At 39.8% G+C, this 18,416-nt stretch overlaps 1 protein-coding gene across 1 annotated transcript in view; it reads left to right on the forward strand.

Moving 5' to 3' along the window:
- The window catches only part of SNX19 (sorting nexin 19), a 61,738-nt gene that overhangs the window by 1,885 nt on the left and 41,437 nt on the right, over window positions 1-18,416 (forward strand). Inside the window, exons 1-7 of the mRNA XM_074303785.1 lie at window positions 1-330; window positions 3,248-3,386; window positions 4,811-4,911; window positions 5,023-5,142; window positions 8,263-8,393; window positions 12,450-12,546; window positions 13,075-13,264. The exon at window positions 1-330 is cut by the window's left edge and continues 1,885 nt beyond it. Of these exons, the coding sequence (XP_074159886.1) occupies window positions 1-330; window positions 3,248-3,386; window positions 4,811-4,911; window positions 5,023-5,142; window positions 8,263-8,393; window positions 12,450-12,546; window positions 13,075-13,264 (1,108 nt within the window). The remainder of the gene's footprint in view (window positions 331-3,247; window positions 3,387-4,810; window positions 4,912-5,022; window positions 5,143-8,262; window positions 8,394-12,449; window positions 12,547-13,074; window positions 13,265-18,416) is intronic.

Consider the following 18,416-nt stretch of genomic DNA (forward strand, 5'->3'; position numbering starts at 1 on the left):
CAGATCAACTCGGCCGAGAAAGAAGAGGAGCCGGAAGAGCTCGCCTCCCTGACAGCCTTGCTGGGGGGGCCCGGGAGAGCCCCTCTCCCCCGGCCTTCCTGTCTAGAGAAGGACCTGACCAACGGGGTTAGTCCCCTGGACCCCAGCCTGCCCCAGGCTTTGCTCTCCTCCTCCCCAACGGGCCCGCTGAGCTCAGCCACATTCAGCTTTGAGCCCCTCAGTAGCCCCGATGGTCCAGTCGTCATTCAGAACCTACGGATCACCGGAACCATCACTGCCCGGGAGCACAGTGGGACCAGTTTCCATCCCTACACTCTCTACACAGTGAAGGTAATGGGGTCGGGTAGTGCCTGTGGCTTCTCACCATGAACTTTGAAGGATAACAAGGAAAAGTCAGTCTTCTTACATGGCAAAATCTGAGGACATTTGGTTAACATTCAAGGGTTCTGTTTCCATTCAAAAGATTTAACAATGTGAAAGGTTTGGAAGTCAACTTTTGGTCCAGGAGTCTCTGACACACCTCTTGTAATTGCTCTGGGAGGTTTTCATATTAACCTAAAAAACAGAATTAGGAAGGCAAATCTGCCGCCCCGCCCACTACCAAATGTGTATAGTACATTGCAAAATTTTAAATGAGTTATTCTTTTAAATTATATGTTCTACTCTATTTGTATAATCAAAATTTGACTATAATTACCACTTAATGATATTTTATTTTTTCCAATTACATGTAAAGATAGTTTTCAACATCAATTTTTTTTCTTTTTTTAATTAAAGCTTTTTATCTTCAAAATATATGCTACAAATAATGTTTCAACATTAACCCTTGCAAAACCTTGCGTTCTAATTCCCCTTTCCTCACTCTCTCCCCAAAATAGTAAGTAACCCAATATATGAACATTAATTTTCATAAGATTTTGAGTTTCAGATTTTTCTCCCTCCTTCCTTTCCTCTCCCCTGCTCAAGACAACAAGCACTGGTCCAATATAGGCTGTCTATGGACAATCATGTTACACTTATTTCCATATTAGTCATGTTGTCAAAGAAAAATCATGACAAAAGGGGAAAATCATGAGAAAGAAAAAACAAAATAATAGTATGTTTTGATCTGCATTCAGTCTCCATAGTTCTGCCTCTGAAGGTGGATAGCATCTTGCATCACAAGTCTTTTGGAATTGTCTTGTATCACTTACTGAAAAAAAGCTAAGTCTATCAAAGTTGATCAGTGCACAATGTTGCCGTTGTGTGTACAATGCTTTCCTGGTTCTGCTCACTTTATTCAGCATTAGTTTATCTAAAATTGACTATAATTACAAAACAGCATTACAGTCAGCTGTTGAAATCACTTTGAGAAGGAAAAAATAATTGTAATTTTACACAGATGAGATGCTTCTTATTTTGGTCACACTGTATAATATGAATTTAAAAAGTGGGTACACATTCAATACATTTGTGTTATGTCTAAATACAAATTTTCTTAACTTAGTGAAAATGGGTATCTGCTTAAAATAGAGTCTACAATGTAATTGGCTCCCAATTCTACACATCCAGCTTTCACCTCTCTCCTGAGTAGCATTTATTAAGCTTTAACTTTATGCCAGATTTTGTGCTAAGAACTAGAAATACAAAGAAAGGCAAAAACACAGTCCATGCTCTCAAGGAGCTTACTTTCTGATTGGAGAGATAACATGCAAATGACATTAAAGGAAAGTGCTGGTAGGGTTGGAAAACCAGAAGAAAAGGAACAGCCACCTGTAGAAAGCAGGATTTGAACTATGTCTTCTGGGAAGTCAGGAGGCAAAAGTGAGGAAGAAAACATTTCAAACATAAAGGATAGCAGTGAAAAAACCTAGAGTTGGGAGATGAAGTTTGGGGCCAAGATCCCTGCATCTTGGAGCTGAAATTGGAGAGGAATATATATACATATATATATATATATATATATATATATATATATATATATATAAAATTGGAAAGATAGGAAAACTAAAAGGCATCACCAGTTTCCAATTAGAAGTCCCATAAGCAGTTCAAAATCAATATATTTAAAATATAACTCACTATTTTTTCTCCTAAACTGATATTTCACATAATTTTTTTCTGTTTCAGTTGAGGACACCCACACTCTTTTAGTCACTAAGGTTCAAAACCTTAGTCACTTTTGACTCTGCCCTCTCCCTCCATCCTATATTAAGTCACTTGCTTAGTTCCATGGATTCCATCTCCACATCTCTCAATCTTTCCCTTCTCAAAGCCATTGTTTTAATTCATTTTTTTCCATCTTCACCTCAGCCTAGGTTACTTAAATTGCCTCCTAAACGATCTCATTTCCAGGTTCTTCCCTCTCCAATCCAATCTTCACAAAACTGCCAATATAATCTTCTTAAAATACAGGTCAAACCATGTTACTTCCTGCTCAATAAAGCTTCAATGTCTCCCTATTACTTTCTAGGAAAAAATACAAAGTTCCCTCCTGCTTAAAAAACTTCCTAGCTTGGCTCTAGACTATCTTTTCAGACAGTTCCTATTCTTCCTCATGAACTTTGTGTTGTAACCAAAGTGACCAATTTGCTGTTTTCTGCACACAATGTTCCTTCCCTAACCTCAGTATCTTTTTATAAGAAATTCCCATGTCTAATGTTCCATCTCAGTTTCTAAAAACATTAGCATTCTTCAAAGCTCAGCACCTGGACCACCTCTCACACGAGGTCTTCCTTGATTTTTCCAGTCATTAGTGTTCCTTCTTTCTCTAAAATTTCTATATATTCACATATCTACCTACATGTTGTCTCCCCCAATTGACTGTAAGTTCTTTGGAGGCCCAAACTTTTTCTTTTTGCCTCGTATTCCTAGCGCCCAATGAATATGAATGAGGAGAATTCAGGAGATAATAGCTTCTAGTTCAGGCATATCACTTGATCTCTCAGTATGCTAGGCAACATTCTTTAGACCCTAAGTTGCTGAGATGTTGTGTGCATTGGTAGAACAAGTGTCCTCCATCTGGAAATACTCTTTACTAAAAAAAAAAAAAAAAAAAAGAATCAGAAATCTACTCCTTTACCTTTTCTCCAGTGTCTTACACATAATAAATCCTTATTAAGGGCTTGTTAAATTAAATTTAATTAAAGGCTGCACCTTTTTGCCCCCCACCCACCTACCCACAATTCCATTTCCTCGTATCCAAGAACTAAAGTAAATGTTTAGGAATGCCCATTTCATTAATTCAAGTCATTCACTTATTCAACAGTATGAGACGGCCCTTGACAGTGAGAACAGCAGCGGCCTTCAGCAGGTGGCTTACCACACCGTGAACCGACGCTACCGGGAGTTCCTGAATCTGCAGACCCGCCTGGAGGAGAAACCAGACCTACGGAAGTTCATCAAAAGTCAGGAGCCTCATCTTCCCCATTCCCACGCTCATCTTTTTTATAATCCACCACAGTGTCCTAGATCCCATCACTGATGGCTAGTGGGCCTGTGCTTTGCCTGGCCAAGGGTGTTCATATTCCATTTCCCAGAGTCCCTGAGGGGCTCCAGGAGATTTGGGGGGTGAGGAGAGGTCTACCCCAACTTTTGTTAATTTGGGGACTATCTAATCCATATATTCTCCAGGTACCATTGTTTTCTTTGGGCATTTTGTTTTGCTTTCTGGCTGTGGGTAAATTATTTAGCCTCTTGTCTATAAATGCAATACTTACCTCAGAGGGCTGTACCAAAGCTCAAGTGAGATCATATCTCTGAAGCACTCGGTGAACAAAAAAGGAACCCATAGCACCATGATGCTATGAAAAATGTGCTAGATTTGTGGTAGGAAGCTAGAATCTTGACTCTGACCTTTACTCACCACCCGTATGATCCTGAACAAGTCACTTATCCGTAAAAAGAAAGGGCTGAACAGGATGATCTCCAAGTCCTTTCAGCCCTAAACCCATAATTCTGAACAGTTATTGATCTCTCCTTCCTCAACCATCCTTTCGGCTTTTATTTACATTGCTACTGCATGCTGGGCAAGAGGGAGCAGTGAAAGCAAACTAGCTGCTCTGTGACCAAGAGCCCACAGCACAAGGGCATTTAGAAGTGGTAAATAACGAAGATTCCCACTGAGAGATGGGATGGTTAGTAGATAGAGCCCAACATTGAAGTTATGAACACCAGGGTTCCAGGCAATCTCTAATACATACTTGTGTGACCCTCGTCAAAACATTTAACTTTTGAATATTCTGTGCAACTTTCTAAGACAAGGATTTTTATTGTGGGGTCTGTGATTTTAAAAAATTAACCTTTTATGATTGTTAGTATAATTGGCTTTCTTTTAATTCTTTGTATTTTATTTTATGCATTTAAAAACATTATTTTGAGAAAGGGCCCATAGGCTTCACAGACCTTCAAAGGCAATTCATGACACAAAAGGGGGAAAGAATCCTGTTCTAAAATAGTAAGTAGCAGATCCACATTGAAAGAGGAAGTTCTAAACCCTAGAAGTGCCTTTTACCAATGAGATCAGTCCCTAATCTCTGAGGAACAAGACTAAAACAGCACTTAAATGAGTTTTAGATTTGTCTCTAAATTTCAGTTATGTATGATTATCTTTAACCATAAATACCAGAGGTAAGCTCTGTGCTATGCTCAGTACTGTATCTAAATTTTTTCTTACTCCTCTCTACTATGTGCATAAAAGCCCCAGGGGAGAAATATTCTGTTTTCTTCTGAGATTGTGGCAATCTATATGAATATAACATTTATGACCAAAGGGAGCTTTTAATAAATATTTGTTTTAACAAATATACAACACAAATTATTGTTTTCTTAGATGTGAAGGGTCCCAAGAAGCTCTTTCCTGATCTTCCGTTTGGAAACATGGACAGTGACAGGGTGGAAGCCCGTAAGAGTCTTCTGGAGTCATTCCTGAAGGTTGGTAACTTTTTGCCATTGACCCCCAAAGCAAGCCATTCACAACTGTTCTCCCAAGCTGGGTAATGATGACAGAGAGAATCTAAGCCCTGTCTTCTCCTGCTTTTGCAGCAACTGTGTGCCATCCCTGAGATTGCCAACAGTGAAGAAGTACAAGAGTTCCTGGCTCTCAACACGGATGCTCGAATAGCTTTTGTCAAGAAACCTTTCATGGTCTCAAGGATAGACAAGGTACTAGCAGGACAAATGTGCCCACTCTGTCGGTATAGAACCTGAAGAATCAGTGGTCAAGAGAAGAGTGAAGAGAACTGAGTCCTCATTACTGTGGTGGAGTAGATAGAGAAATGGGCTTGGATTCAGGAAGACCTGCATTCAAATCCTACCTCATACACTTAGTACTATATGACTCTGGGCAAGTAACTTAACAGCTCTGTGCCTCAGTTTCCTCATCTGTAAATTGAGGGAGGTGATCGTGGTGGCCACTCTTCTTCCAGGTCTAGAACTATGATCCTAAGATCTTGGCCGTGTCACTCACTTGCACTCTTTTATTAATGAGTCCAGGATCCCAGCATTCTAGATTGAGACTAGAAAAGATCTCAGGTGTCTAACATGTGGCCCACGATATTTCTGAGTGCTGCCTGAACTAGATTAGAATGTAATTGGAAAATATCTAACAAAATGAATAAAAATGCAATAAAACATAAATAATATTAATATATGGATTGCTAAGGGGCAGCGAGATGGCAGTTGGCCCTGAAGTCAGGAGGATCTGAGTTCAAATATGGCCTTGGACATTAGTAGCTGGGTGACTGTGGACCGGGTCATTTAATCCTATTTGCCTCAATTCTTTTTATCCTGTTTATTGGAGAAGGAAATGGCAAAATACTCCGTATCTTTGCCGAAAAAAAACTTCAAATGAGGTCACAAATAGCTGGACACAATCAAACAGCAATATTCATACATACTTTTCCAAATGAATATGTGGCCCACAAGAATCTATGTGTGGTTTAGTGGCCCCGCTTCTTTTTGAGTTTGACACCACTCATGCTTGTCCAATCCCTTCATCCCAGAGGTAAGGAAACTGGAGGTCACAGAGGATCAGATATTCAAGGTTGCACAGGTGCTAAATGACAGCCATGATTCAAACAAGAACTTCTGATTTCAAATCTAGCACACTGTTCATTGAACCGAGCATGGAGACCCTAATCTTTTCCCTTTGCAAAGAGATTATGAGTTGGAATGAGGTGGTACGTTCAGGGAAAATCTACTGATTTGAGGTCAAAACCTGCCTTTGACACTTACTTACCTTTGGGTCAAGTTGTTAATCTAACTTTGCCTCATCTATAAAATGGGGGGAACTGATCAAGAAAGCTTCTGAAATCTTTTATAATTCTGGATCTGTGATTCCATGATCCATTCTCAAAGAGTTTTTGCTTTATACAAAGAACCATGCTCTCTCATTCCAGGAGCCTTCTCTGTGGCAGAGGAATTTTAATCATTAACTTGCTCAATGGAAAAGCAAACTGTTAAATAGATGCCTGATTGTGCAAATTGTGGTTCTGTCTCACTTTGAGATTATTTCCCCTTATTTGGAGACATACTCATCTCAGCTCTTTCTTGTAGACTATATCCCTTATTTGTGAATTATTTCTTCTGGCCACATTCTTTTTTTTTTTTTTTTTCCCCTGAGGCTGGAGTTAAGTGACTTGCCCAAGGTCACCAGCCAGGAAGTGTTAAGTGTCTGAGGCTAGATTTGAACTCAGGTCTTCCTGACTTCAGGGACTGGTGCTCTATCCACTGCGCCACCTAGCTGCCTCGTACTTTGTAAACTTTAAAGTACTATATATGTAGACATATATAATATACATATATATGTGTGTGTTTATGTGTGTGTATGTCACAGTGGGCAAGTGATAATGAATGAAAATTGAGGAGGGTGACTCCCCAAGAAAGCGTTCTCCTCAATAACAAGAATAATAACTTCTTAGTTATATTATAGGTTAGGTATATTTATATACCTAAATATATTTATTTATAAAATGTTTATATATATAATTACATGATATGAATATTTTATATATACATGGATATACAAGTGTACACATTTATATCTGTATCTAGATATCTATAGATATCTTTTTCTAACTATATCTCTTTATCTCTATCCATCTATATAATAACATACACACACACATACAGATGCATATGGAGTTGGATGCTGCAGTGGATAGAGTTCTGGACCTGGAGTCAGAAATTTAGCATCAGAAGCTTATTATTTGTATAAATCACTTACCCTTTTTGCCTCACTTTCCTCATCTGTAGAACAAACCAGAGAAGGAAATCGCAAACCACACCAATATCTTAGCCAAGAAAACCCAAATAGGATCATGAAAAGTCAGGCACAATTGAAACAACTGAACAACAATAAAATATCATTAATAATAAGAGTTATGATTGATATGTAACTGATGTATATTTATATCTATATCATTAATAGAGCAATAACTGATGTATTTATATATCATTTCATATAAAAATATTATTTAAACTGATGTATATCAGTTGTTATGTCAGTTTATATATGTCACATATATGTACATACAAATTTATGAACATATAATATGTAGATATGTCTATGTATATCATATGTGGGTTATGTACATATATATAGATGTAGATCTATCAAATGTGGGGACTATCAATCTATCTGTTTATGAGGAAACTCTTCTGGGAGGCTGTACTGCCCAGTTTTCAAGGCTTGCCCCCAGTTTGACTTTTCTAAAGCACAGAGCATAGATGCTCTCTTCCTATTTGTGGTAAGCTTTAGTGTGGTGGAATGGTAGTGCCATCAAACGCTTCTCTCTATGTATCAGTCAGTCAATCTACAACCATGAATTAACAGTCCTAGGCCTGTTAGGCCTAGGTATTCAAAAACAAAGGTGGAGCACTGTGTCCGGAGTTTATAGAGCACAGATTAACCCGGGATTCCAAAGGACTCCCCCACCCAGAAAGATTAAAAACCTGTTATGAAGAGAAAGCAATAGCATGTACAAGGGAAATAGAATAAGGATTATTAAGTCACTACTACGTGCGGGACACCTATCTCCACGTTATAGTTGAGAAAGCTGAGCAAAGGTTAAGTGACTTGCTCAGTCACTAGTGTTTGTCTGAAGGCCTCCTGATCTCAGGGCCCCCAGCTACCTCCTGCATCTCTATACAAAACAGATGCCAGGTACTGTTTGGAAGAAGAGAAGCCCCGGGGAGATGTGGGGAGGAGACACTGTTACAGCTGGGTTTGCAGGAGACTAGGGGTTCTTAGAACCCTGCTAACCTTCCTCCTTCCTCCTACAGATGGTAGTGAGTGCCATAGTAGATACCTTAAAGACTGCGTTTCCTCGCTCCGAACCCCAGAGCCCTACAGAAGATCTGAGTGAAGCAGAGACCGACGGCAAGCCGCAAACGGAGGGCAAGAAGGCCAATAAGTAAGACCTCTCTTGTTCCTTGGAACTCTTAGGTTACCTCCTTGATCCTCACTCAGAGCATCCTGCCCCTCAAAGCCAAGGAAGGAGGAAAAACTCCTTCTTACACACTGGTCTATGTAAGGATAATCCCCAGATTCCTAAGTGATGTCAGTGGACCACCAAGTGGGGTTCAAAGCGTGCTTGGGTGGGCAACACCGCTTAATGTATGTTCCTGTCACAGGCAATGTGAAACCCATGGTAGTTTGGGATTTAGCAGGATCTAGAGAGTTTCCTCTGTCCCCTATTCTTCCTAGGAGAATAAAATGATTTCCTGGCTCTTAAAATTAAAACCTTAGCTAAAACCCACTTTTATTTATTATCTTTCCTGTAAACCTTTGACAAGCTAGATTTGACAAGCTAGGTGAATAGTGTCAGGAAGTCAGAAAGATCTGAGTTCAAATTTGGCCTGAGGCATTTACTAGCTGTGTGACTAGCATGTCAAGTAGCCCTATTTGCCTCTGTTTTTTCATTTGTAAAATGAGCTGGAAAAGGTATTCGCAAGTCACTCCACTATCTTTGCCAAGAAAATCTCAAACGGGGTCACAAAGAATCGGAAACAATTGAACTACAACGGCAGATTTTAAGAGGACCACATATTGTAACTAAGACTTCATTAGAAAACCAAAATAAATGGCTGCAGTTTCTTGGGTTTCAGACTAAGGACAGTTTATCTTACCAGCCCGAAAGTTGTCAGGCATTGCTCTAAAAGTATTTGAAGTCAACATCAGCAGAAACACAGGAGCTTCTTCCTTCCCAGTGCCTTTGTTTGTTTCAAGGAACATCCAAGGGCTTCCCTTAATATATCCATTCATTAATTTAATGTACATCTTTGTTATCGTAAAGAGATCCATGTCCTTCCCTTATCATTGCCCACACCCATATTTTATGGTCTCCAGTAATACCTGGAACAATGAGTATTCCATGTTGCACAGGATACCAGCTCCCTCCCTAGCTGACTTCAGGACAGATCCTCTGAGCCACCATTTCAGAAATGGAACCAGAAAACTAGGACAGTTGTTTTCATATTGTTATCCTGTGTCACCTGTTCAATGTTAAATACCACTGTCAAATTCAAAGGCATGGGGAAAACCACAGCTCAGCCCAAATGCTACTTTTAGTCCTGGAATCACCTTTTCAGAACCTTAGGATGTAGGCCTGGTCAGTAGAGAAATGCTGAAGTTCTGCTCTGTTGAGAACTGTGAATATATCAGATGATTTGGGGGGACCAAGATTCACATCAGGCCCTGTTCTGTGTCCATTCTTCTTTTTTTTTTAATTTATTTTTTTATTAATTTTTATAATTATAACATTTTCTTTGACAGTACATATGCATAGGTATTTTTTTTTACAACATTCTCCCTTGTACTCCCTTCTGTTCCGAGTTTTTCCCCTCCTTCCCTCCACCCCCTCCCCTAGATGACAGGCATTCCCATACATATTAAATATCTTATAGTATATCCTAAGTATAATATATATGTGCAGAACCGAATTTTGTTGTTGTTGCTGTTGCAAAGGAAGGATTGTATTCGCAAGGTAAAATAATCTGGGAAGAGAAACAAAACAAAACAAAACAAAACAAAACAAAAACCAATACTCTCAGTTTACACTCATTTCCCAGTGTTCCTTTTCTGGGTGTAGCTGATTCTCTCCATCACTGGTCAATTGGAATTGGATTAGCTCTTCTCTATGTTGAAGATTTCCACTTCCATCACAATACATCCTCATACAGTATTGTTGTTGAAGTGTATAATGATCTCCCAGTTCTGCTCCTAGATCAGCATCAGTTGGTGTAAGTCACTCCAAGCCTCTCTGTATTCCTCCTGCTGGTCATTTCTTACAGAACAATAACATTCCATAACATTCATATACCATAATTTACCCAACCATTCTCCAATTGATGGACATCCATTCATCTTCCAGCTTCTAGCCACTATGAAAAGGGCTGCCACAAACATTTTGGCACATACAGGTCCCTTTCCCTTCTTTAGTAGTTCCTTGGGGTATAAGCCCAGTAGTAGTATGGCTGGGTCAAAGGGTATGCACATTTTGATAACTTTTTGGGCATAATTCCAGATTGCTCTCCAGAATGGTTGGATTCTTTCACAACTCCACCAACAATGCATCAGTGTCCCAGTTTTCCCACATCCCCTCCAACATTCATCGTTATTTGTTCCTGTCATCTTAGCCAATCTGACAGGTGTGTAATGATACCTCAGAGTTGTCTTAATTTGCATTTCTCTGATCAATAGTGATTTGGAACACTCTTTCATATGAGCAGAAATAATTTTAATTTCATCATCTGAAAATTGTCTATTCATATCTTTTGACCATTTATCAATTGGAGAATGGCTTGATTTCTTATAAATTAAAGTCAATTCTCTGTATATTTTGGAGATGAGGCCTTTATCAGAACCTTTAACTGTAAAAATGTTTTCCCAATTTGTTACTTCCCTTCTAATCTTATTTGCATTAGTTTTGTTTGTGCAGAAACTTTTTGATTTGGTGAAATCAAAATGTTCTATTTTGTGATCAATAATGGTCTCTAGTTCTCCCTTGGACACAAACTCCTTCCTCCTCCACAAGTCTGAGAGGTAAACCATCCCATGTTCCTCCAATTTATTTATGATTTCGTTCTTTATGCCTAAATCTTGGACCCATTTTGATCTTATCTTAGTATGTGGTGTTAAATGTGGGTCCATGCCTAGTTTCTGCCATACTAATTTCCAGTTTTCCCAGCAGTTTTTGTCAAATAATGAATTTTTACCCCAGATTTGGGATCTTTGGGTTTTTCAAACACTAGATTGCTATTTTTATTCACTATCTTGCCCTGTGAGCCTAACCTATGCCCCTGATCAACTAGTCTATTTCTTAGCCAATACCAAATGGTTTTGGTGACTGTTGCTTTATAATATAGCTTTAAATCAGGTACAGCTATACCACCTTCATTTAATTTTTTTTTCACTTGAAATTCTCTACCTTTTGTTCTTCCATATGAATTCTGTTGTTATTTTTTCTAGGTCATTAAAATAGTTTCTTGGAAGTCTGATTGGTATAGCACTAAATAAATAGATTAGTTTGGGGAGTATTGTCATCTTTATTATATTCGCTCGGCCTATCCAAGAGCACTGAATGTCTTTCCAATGATTTAAATCTGACTTTATTTTTGTGGCAAGTGTTTTGTAATTTTGCTCATATAATTCCTGACTTTCCTTTGGTAGATATATTCCCAAATATTTTATACTATCGACCGTTATTTTGAATGGAATTTCTCTTTGTATCTCTTGCTGTTGGATTGTGTTGGTAATGTATAAAAATGCTGAGGAGTTATGTGGATTTATTTTGTATCCTGCAACTTTGCTAAAATTCTGAATTATTTCTAATAGCTTTTTAGCAGAGTCTTTGGGGTTCTCTAAGTATACCATCATGTCATCTGCAAAGAGTGATAATTTGATTTCCTCATTTCCTACTCTAATTCCTTGAATCTCTTTCTTGGCTCTTATTGCCGAGGCTAGCGTTTCTAGTACAATATTGAATAGTAATGGTGATAGTGGGCAACCTTGTTTCACTCCTGATCTTACAGGGAAAGGTTCTAGTTTATCGCCATTACATATGATGTTTACTGAAGGTTTTAAATATATGCTCGTTATTATTTTAAGGAATAGTCCATTTATTCCTATACTCTCAAGCGTTTTTAGTAGGAATGGATGTTGGATTTTATCAAATGATTTTTCTGCATCTATTGAGATGATCATATGGTTTTTATTAATTTGATTATTAATATGGTCAATTTTTATGCTAATAGTTTTCCTAATATTAAACCAGCCCTGCATTCCTGGTATAAATCCCACTTGGTCTTAGTGTATTATCCTGGGGATGATTTTCTGAAGTCTTTTTGCTAATATCTTATTTAAGATTTTAGCATCAATGTTCATTAAGGAAATTGTTATAGTTTTCTTTCTCAGTTTTCGATCTACCTGGTTTAGGTATCAGTACCATCTGTGTCCATTCTTCTTACAGGTCTAGACTACGATTCCCATCTAGCAAAATTGCTCCTGTATTAAATGTGGCTGAATCACATGAGAAGGTCTTGTATTGCCTCCGGGAAAGTAATGTGGTAAGAACAGAACTCTCAGGGAGTTTCGAAGATCAATAGCCAATTATGATTGATCATAGTATTATTAAGTGATTGAATAATTCCTAAAGGACAAATCTCTGACCATATATAACATCAAAATATATTGTCTTGATAAAATTTGTGGTTCTGAATATTTGGAGTATTTCTTGTCTTCTGCTACTCCAACTTGACTATTTGGCTTTTATAAGAGGCATAGGCTCATGATAGAAGGGAAAAAGGGGACAAATAAGGAGGGAAACGAATCCTAGGAAATGATATCTCTCTTAATTAATATTTACTGTATATAGTGAATTTTTTATTAATTAAATGAGACATCATTTCAGTTGCAACTTAACTAGTAAATAGAAGCTTTCTTATGCAGGATAAAAGCAAACTGCTATTGAGGTAGCTCTGGCTTCCAATATAAGTGAACACAAGGGAAGGGATTGGTCCAGCTGCATTTGATCTTTGGCTTTTCTCTTGCTGCTGTGATTCTCCCTATCCACCCATGTCATTTGCTTTCTCTAGGAGTCAGACATCCTGTCAATCTCTGGGATGGAGTCATTCATTGAAAAGCAGAGTAAGTTCTTGGAAATACAAGCAGAAGAGGCCTTGGAAAAAGATTTGGAGCAGACCCCCAAAGAATGTACAGAGGAGAGTAGTGAGGGCCCCTCGGATAATGCAACTTCATCTCAAGATGAGAGCAATGGTGACCAAGGTAAGTGACCACGTCCCTGCTTCAACAAGAAGTGGGAGTCCAAATCCTCTCCATTTGTGGATACTGGAGTTGGACTTTATGGTGTCAAGAACATCTGAAGCTCAGAGGAGACCCCATGCTCACACACTTGGAGTTAGAAGCAACCTCAGAGGCCATCCGTGCTACCCTCCCCACTTGATTGTGCAAATGAGGTAATCAATATGGCACTAATTTTTGGTGTAAGTGCTTTCAAAGTTCCTCCAGCTTCTGAGGCTTAGAATGAATCCATCACATCTCAGTTTTCCTTGTATAAATTGATCCAGGTTTATTCATGCCTCTCAACCTTATATCAGGAGTTCTTCCTGGTGCAAGGACAACTTTAAATCTTGGTGATATTTTGAGCCATGGGAAACATTGGTGGGAAAGCAGAGTTCCACCATCCGGCAGGGGTTTCGGCAGGGACAGATGCTTGCAGTGCTCACCATGAAAAAGCATAGATTATGTCTTATAAGTGTCTTAGCCGCTGGGGCCCCTAGATGCAGAAGGATGGCGGTATCAAACTCAAGTAGAAACAGATCCTTTAAGGCAGGGGTTCTCAAACTACGGCCTACGGCCCACGGGCCACATGCGGCCTGCTGAGGACGTTTATGCGGCCCGCCTGGTTATGGCAAATGGGCTGAGGGGCGGAGGCAGAGTGGGAGGTTTTGTTTTTATAGTCCGGCCTCCCACAGTCTGAGGGACAGTGGACTGGCCCCTATTTAAAAAGTTTGAGGATCATTGGGCTAGAAGTTTTAAATGAATTCTTGATGTTTGACAAAGAAAACTCTTTCCTATAGAGATGAAATCACAAGTCTAGACCAAAGCAAATTAAGATAAAAAACTAAAATTTTATCGGACCCTCACAGATATCCCTACTCTCCCTAATCCTATAACTCCTTTAAGGATAGATAAGCCTTAGTGTGTGTGTGTGTGTACATACATACATACATTATATATTCAAAAAAACATACACACACCTAATATAGGGGAAGCTAGATGGCTCAGCGGATCAGTGCCTAGAGGAGGCCTCATCTTCCTGAGCTCACATCCAGCCTCAGACATGGAATAGCCGTGTGAGCCCTGCTGGCCTCTCACAATCACCTGTACCACCGGGAGAGCCGAGTATGTATATAACTGTATCAGACCACAAGAGAATCATCACATGAACTTTGTTCTCCATGGAGCACCTTCAGAGAGGGCACTACTCTTTGTTTGGCCTTTTTTGGGAAACAGCTGGGTTAAGGATTGCCGGGGTCCTCACAGCCAGGAAGTCCTCCGTTCCCGAGGTCACACTTGAACACACGCTCTGTCCATCGCACCGTCCTGAGGTGGAAACAATAGGATGCTCTTCCTAGTTTGGAAAGGGTGGGGGTGGTGGGAGACCGCGGCCTGGCAGTGTGTCTACCCCCCACTCACCGGGACTCTGAGTTTTGAGGCTTCAGTTTTCCTGTGTGGAAAATGTTCCGTAACTTCTGCACCTTCCTGCTCACTGGGTAACGGTTACAGCAGGTAGGTGAAATGTTCTAATAAAGTGCCATTGAAAGAGAAAGGACTTCCAGCCTAATAGGGGTGTGATAATGAACTCCTCCCACAATTACTAGCCTGTAACCATGGGCATCAATTTCTGACATTAATATTTTGTGTGTGAGCCTCCATCGGACACAGCAAATGAAATGTTTATTTTTTTTAAAAAGCACTTAGCACACTACATGGCAAACAGTAGGTGCTACATAAGTGCTTATTTCCTGCCAACCCCTTCCATGGCTTGATAGAGCTAGAAGCCTAGGAGGAAGGGAAGTGGGACTCCCACTTTTCTTTATAATGTGCCTTCTTCCTTGCCCTTTTTGGTTCCACTAAGCAGTACGCTGTTTGGGCCACCAGGTGGCAGCTCCAGACATGAGCATTAAAAGTGCTAGAGTGAATTATTAAAGCATGAATGGGGCTCTGAAAGCCTGCCTTAGAGTGTTAACGTCCCAGCCCTGGAAAAATGACGACGCCAGTGTCTCATTATTCCCCACCCTTTCTTGGAATCCAGCTCCGAACCAAGAAGTCTGGACCCCGGCAGCTGGGGCAGGCAAATCCAGGTTTAAGGTGCTAGTGAACAGTGGGGGAAACACTAGAGGGGAGTGGGACGGGAAAATTCCAGTCCCCGTTCTGCTCCGGCCCGCCTTTGTGTGCTGAGAATCAGTCCTCCTTTCTTCTTTTTTAAATTGTTTATTATAGCCTTTTATTTACCAGATATATGCATTGACAATTGCAAAGCCTTTTGTTCCAACTTTTCCCCACCCTCTCCCCCAGATGGCAAGTTGACCAATACATATTAAATATGTTAAAGTATAAATTAAATGCAATATATGTATACACGTCCAAGCAGTTATTTTGCTGCACAAATCACTCCCCTTTCTGGTTCCAACTTCCTCATTTGTGAAATGAGAACATTGACCTGCATCAGAGCTGTCAAACACAAAGCCCACCCACAGCTCCCGAGTGCCCAAATAGGCCAGATTAAAAGACATTTGAAAATTATGTAACAAAATGCAAAAAAAACCCAGAACATTATATTTTAAAGCTGAGGTAATCTACCAATACCAATATACCAATAATACCAAGATATTCATGTATGAAGTGTGGTTGCTGTCGTTGCTTAGTTGTTTTAGGGCTGTCCAACTCTTCGTGACCTCATTTAGGGTTTTCTTGGCAAAGATACTGCAGTGGTTTGCTAGTTCCCTTCCCAGCTCATTTTACAAATGAGGAAACTGAGGCAAAAAGGGTCATGACTTGTTCAGGGTCACATCTGAATTCACGTCTTCCTCACTTTAAGCCCAGCTCTTTCCCCAATGTGCCACCCAGATGCCCATTTCCTCCATTTCTATTTGAGTTGGATACCTTCCATGGCTTCTAAGATCCCTTCTGGCTATAGATGTAGGATCCCGTGATCCTTTCCAGATCTCAAATTCTGCAATTTTTGTTCTAGTTATGTCCAACCAGTTGTGGAACCCTCTGCAGGCCAGGGAACTCTAGGGAAGTCAGGCCAGTTCTGGGACCAGCCCAGAGGGGTAAGACTCCACTGAGACACAAACATGGAAGTCCAGGCCAAAGGGGATCCCCTACACTCCGCCTGGAGTATATCCGAAGTCCTAGCAACTCCAAGCTTCTTGTCGGTCTGAGTGGAGAGGATCTGAGGCTATTCTGAACAGCTCAGAAGAACCATCGTGTATAGGCTCCTAACACTTTTGTTCAAGGAGCCCGCTTCCTTTTAGCCATGCAAAACTGTCCACCCATGACATTGGAAGGAATCGTAATTATGACATCATTATAATTTCTGTTTTACTGAATCAGAAAAATAATAGAAGGTATCAGAATTCCTAATTATAGATGGTATCTTAAGATCCTGAATCCCAAGCTTGTGGGTCTATGGACTGGAGTTTCCCCTTCTATGACATTCCTAAAGCAAGTCTCGCTAGTCAGGTCTTCTTCCAGAGACACAGTGGAAAAGTATAATGGAAGGGCAGCTAGAGTCTGAGGGCCTGGGTTCAAATCCAAATTTCATCTCCTCACTATGATTTTGTGCAAGTGGATTAAAGACCCAGTTTCAGTTCCTGCTATAAAATGAGGTAGTTGGACTGGACACTCTGAGGACCTTCCAGGTTTAGAGCTCAGATCTTATGACATTCTATGAGACTGGGTGGGGTGAGTAGAACGGTAGATAAAGGATTTCACCGGCTGCACTCAAGTTGTAGCCATTCTATGTCAAAGAAATACCTTCTTAATGATCAGCGCTATCTAAAAGTAACATAGGCTTTCTTAGCAAGGGGTGAACACTGCTAGTCTTCAACTAGAGGCAGGATGACCCCTTGGGAATTCTACCATATGGAATTCCTGCCTTCAGATTCAAGTCTGAGACTTTTTGATTCTGAGACATAATAATTCTTTTCTCTACAGAGCTGTCTGGGCAGATGGAATGTATGTATGGAATGTATATTATGTATATTAAAAATACATAATAATAGCTAGTGTGTATATATATGTATAAATGCATATATACACACATTATATACAAATATAGGTATTACATAATATGTATTATATTATTACAAATTATTAAATATAACATGTGAAATGTATAAATATATATATATAGCTTAAAACACTACATATTTAAAATGTAATGGAGAACTACATAACAAAATAATTAAAATATAATAAAACATACTTAACATTACATTTTAAAACTGAGTTAATGATTAGAACACTGGCCCTACCATCAGAAGGACCTGAGTTCAAATCTGGTCTCAGATACTAGCTATGAGACTTTGGGCAAGTCACTTAACTCAGATTGCCTCAAAAAAAAAAAAACAAAAAAAAAAAACAAAAAAAAAAACTAAGTCAATACACAGCCCAAAGATTTCTTGATTATGAAGCTGTTGTTGAGTCATTTCAGTTCTTTGCAATTTTGTGAGAATGTGTGTGAGAGAGAGAAGGGGAGAAAGAGGCAGAGAGAGAGAGAGAGAGAGAGAGAGAGAGAGAGAGAGAGAGAGAGAGAGAGAGAGAGAGAGAGAGAGAAACAGAGAGAAACAGAGAGAGAGAGACAGAGAGAGAGAGAGAGAGAGAGAGAGAGAGAGACAGAGAGAGAGAGACAGAGAGACAGAGACAGAGAGAGAGAAATACAGAAAGAGAGACAGACAGAGACAGAGAGAGAGACACAGAGAGAGAGAGTGAGAGAGACAGAGACAGAGAGAGACACAGAGAGAGTCAGAGAGACAGAGACAGAGAGAGAGAGACAGAGACAGAGAGAGAGACAGAGAGAGAGAGACAGAGACAGAGAGAGACAGAGACAGAGAGACAGAGACAGAGAGAGACAGAGAGAGAGAGAGAGAGAGAGAGAGAGAGAGAGAGAGAGAGAGAGAGAGAAAGGAAATACAGAAAGAGAGACAGAGAGAGAGAGAGAAATACAGAAAGAGAGACAGAGAGAAATACAGAGAGAGAGAGAGAAATACAGAGAGACAGAGAGAGAGAGAGAGAGAGAAATACAGAGAGACAGAGAGACAGACAGACAGACACACACACACACACACACAGAGATAAAACCAAGAGAGATACAGAGAGACACAGAGAGCTTTAAGGATTGTAAAAT

This window comes from Sminthopsis crassicaudata, chromosome 3 (genome assembly GCF_048593235.1).
Source record: "Sminthopsis crassicaudata isolate SCR6 chromosome 3, ASM4859323v1, whole genome shotgun sequence".
Lineage (NCBI taxonomy): Eukaryota > Metazoa > Chordata > Mammalia > Dasyuromorphia > Dasyuridae > Sminthopsis > Sminthopsis crassicaudata.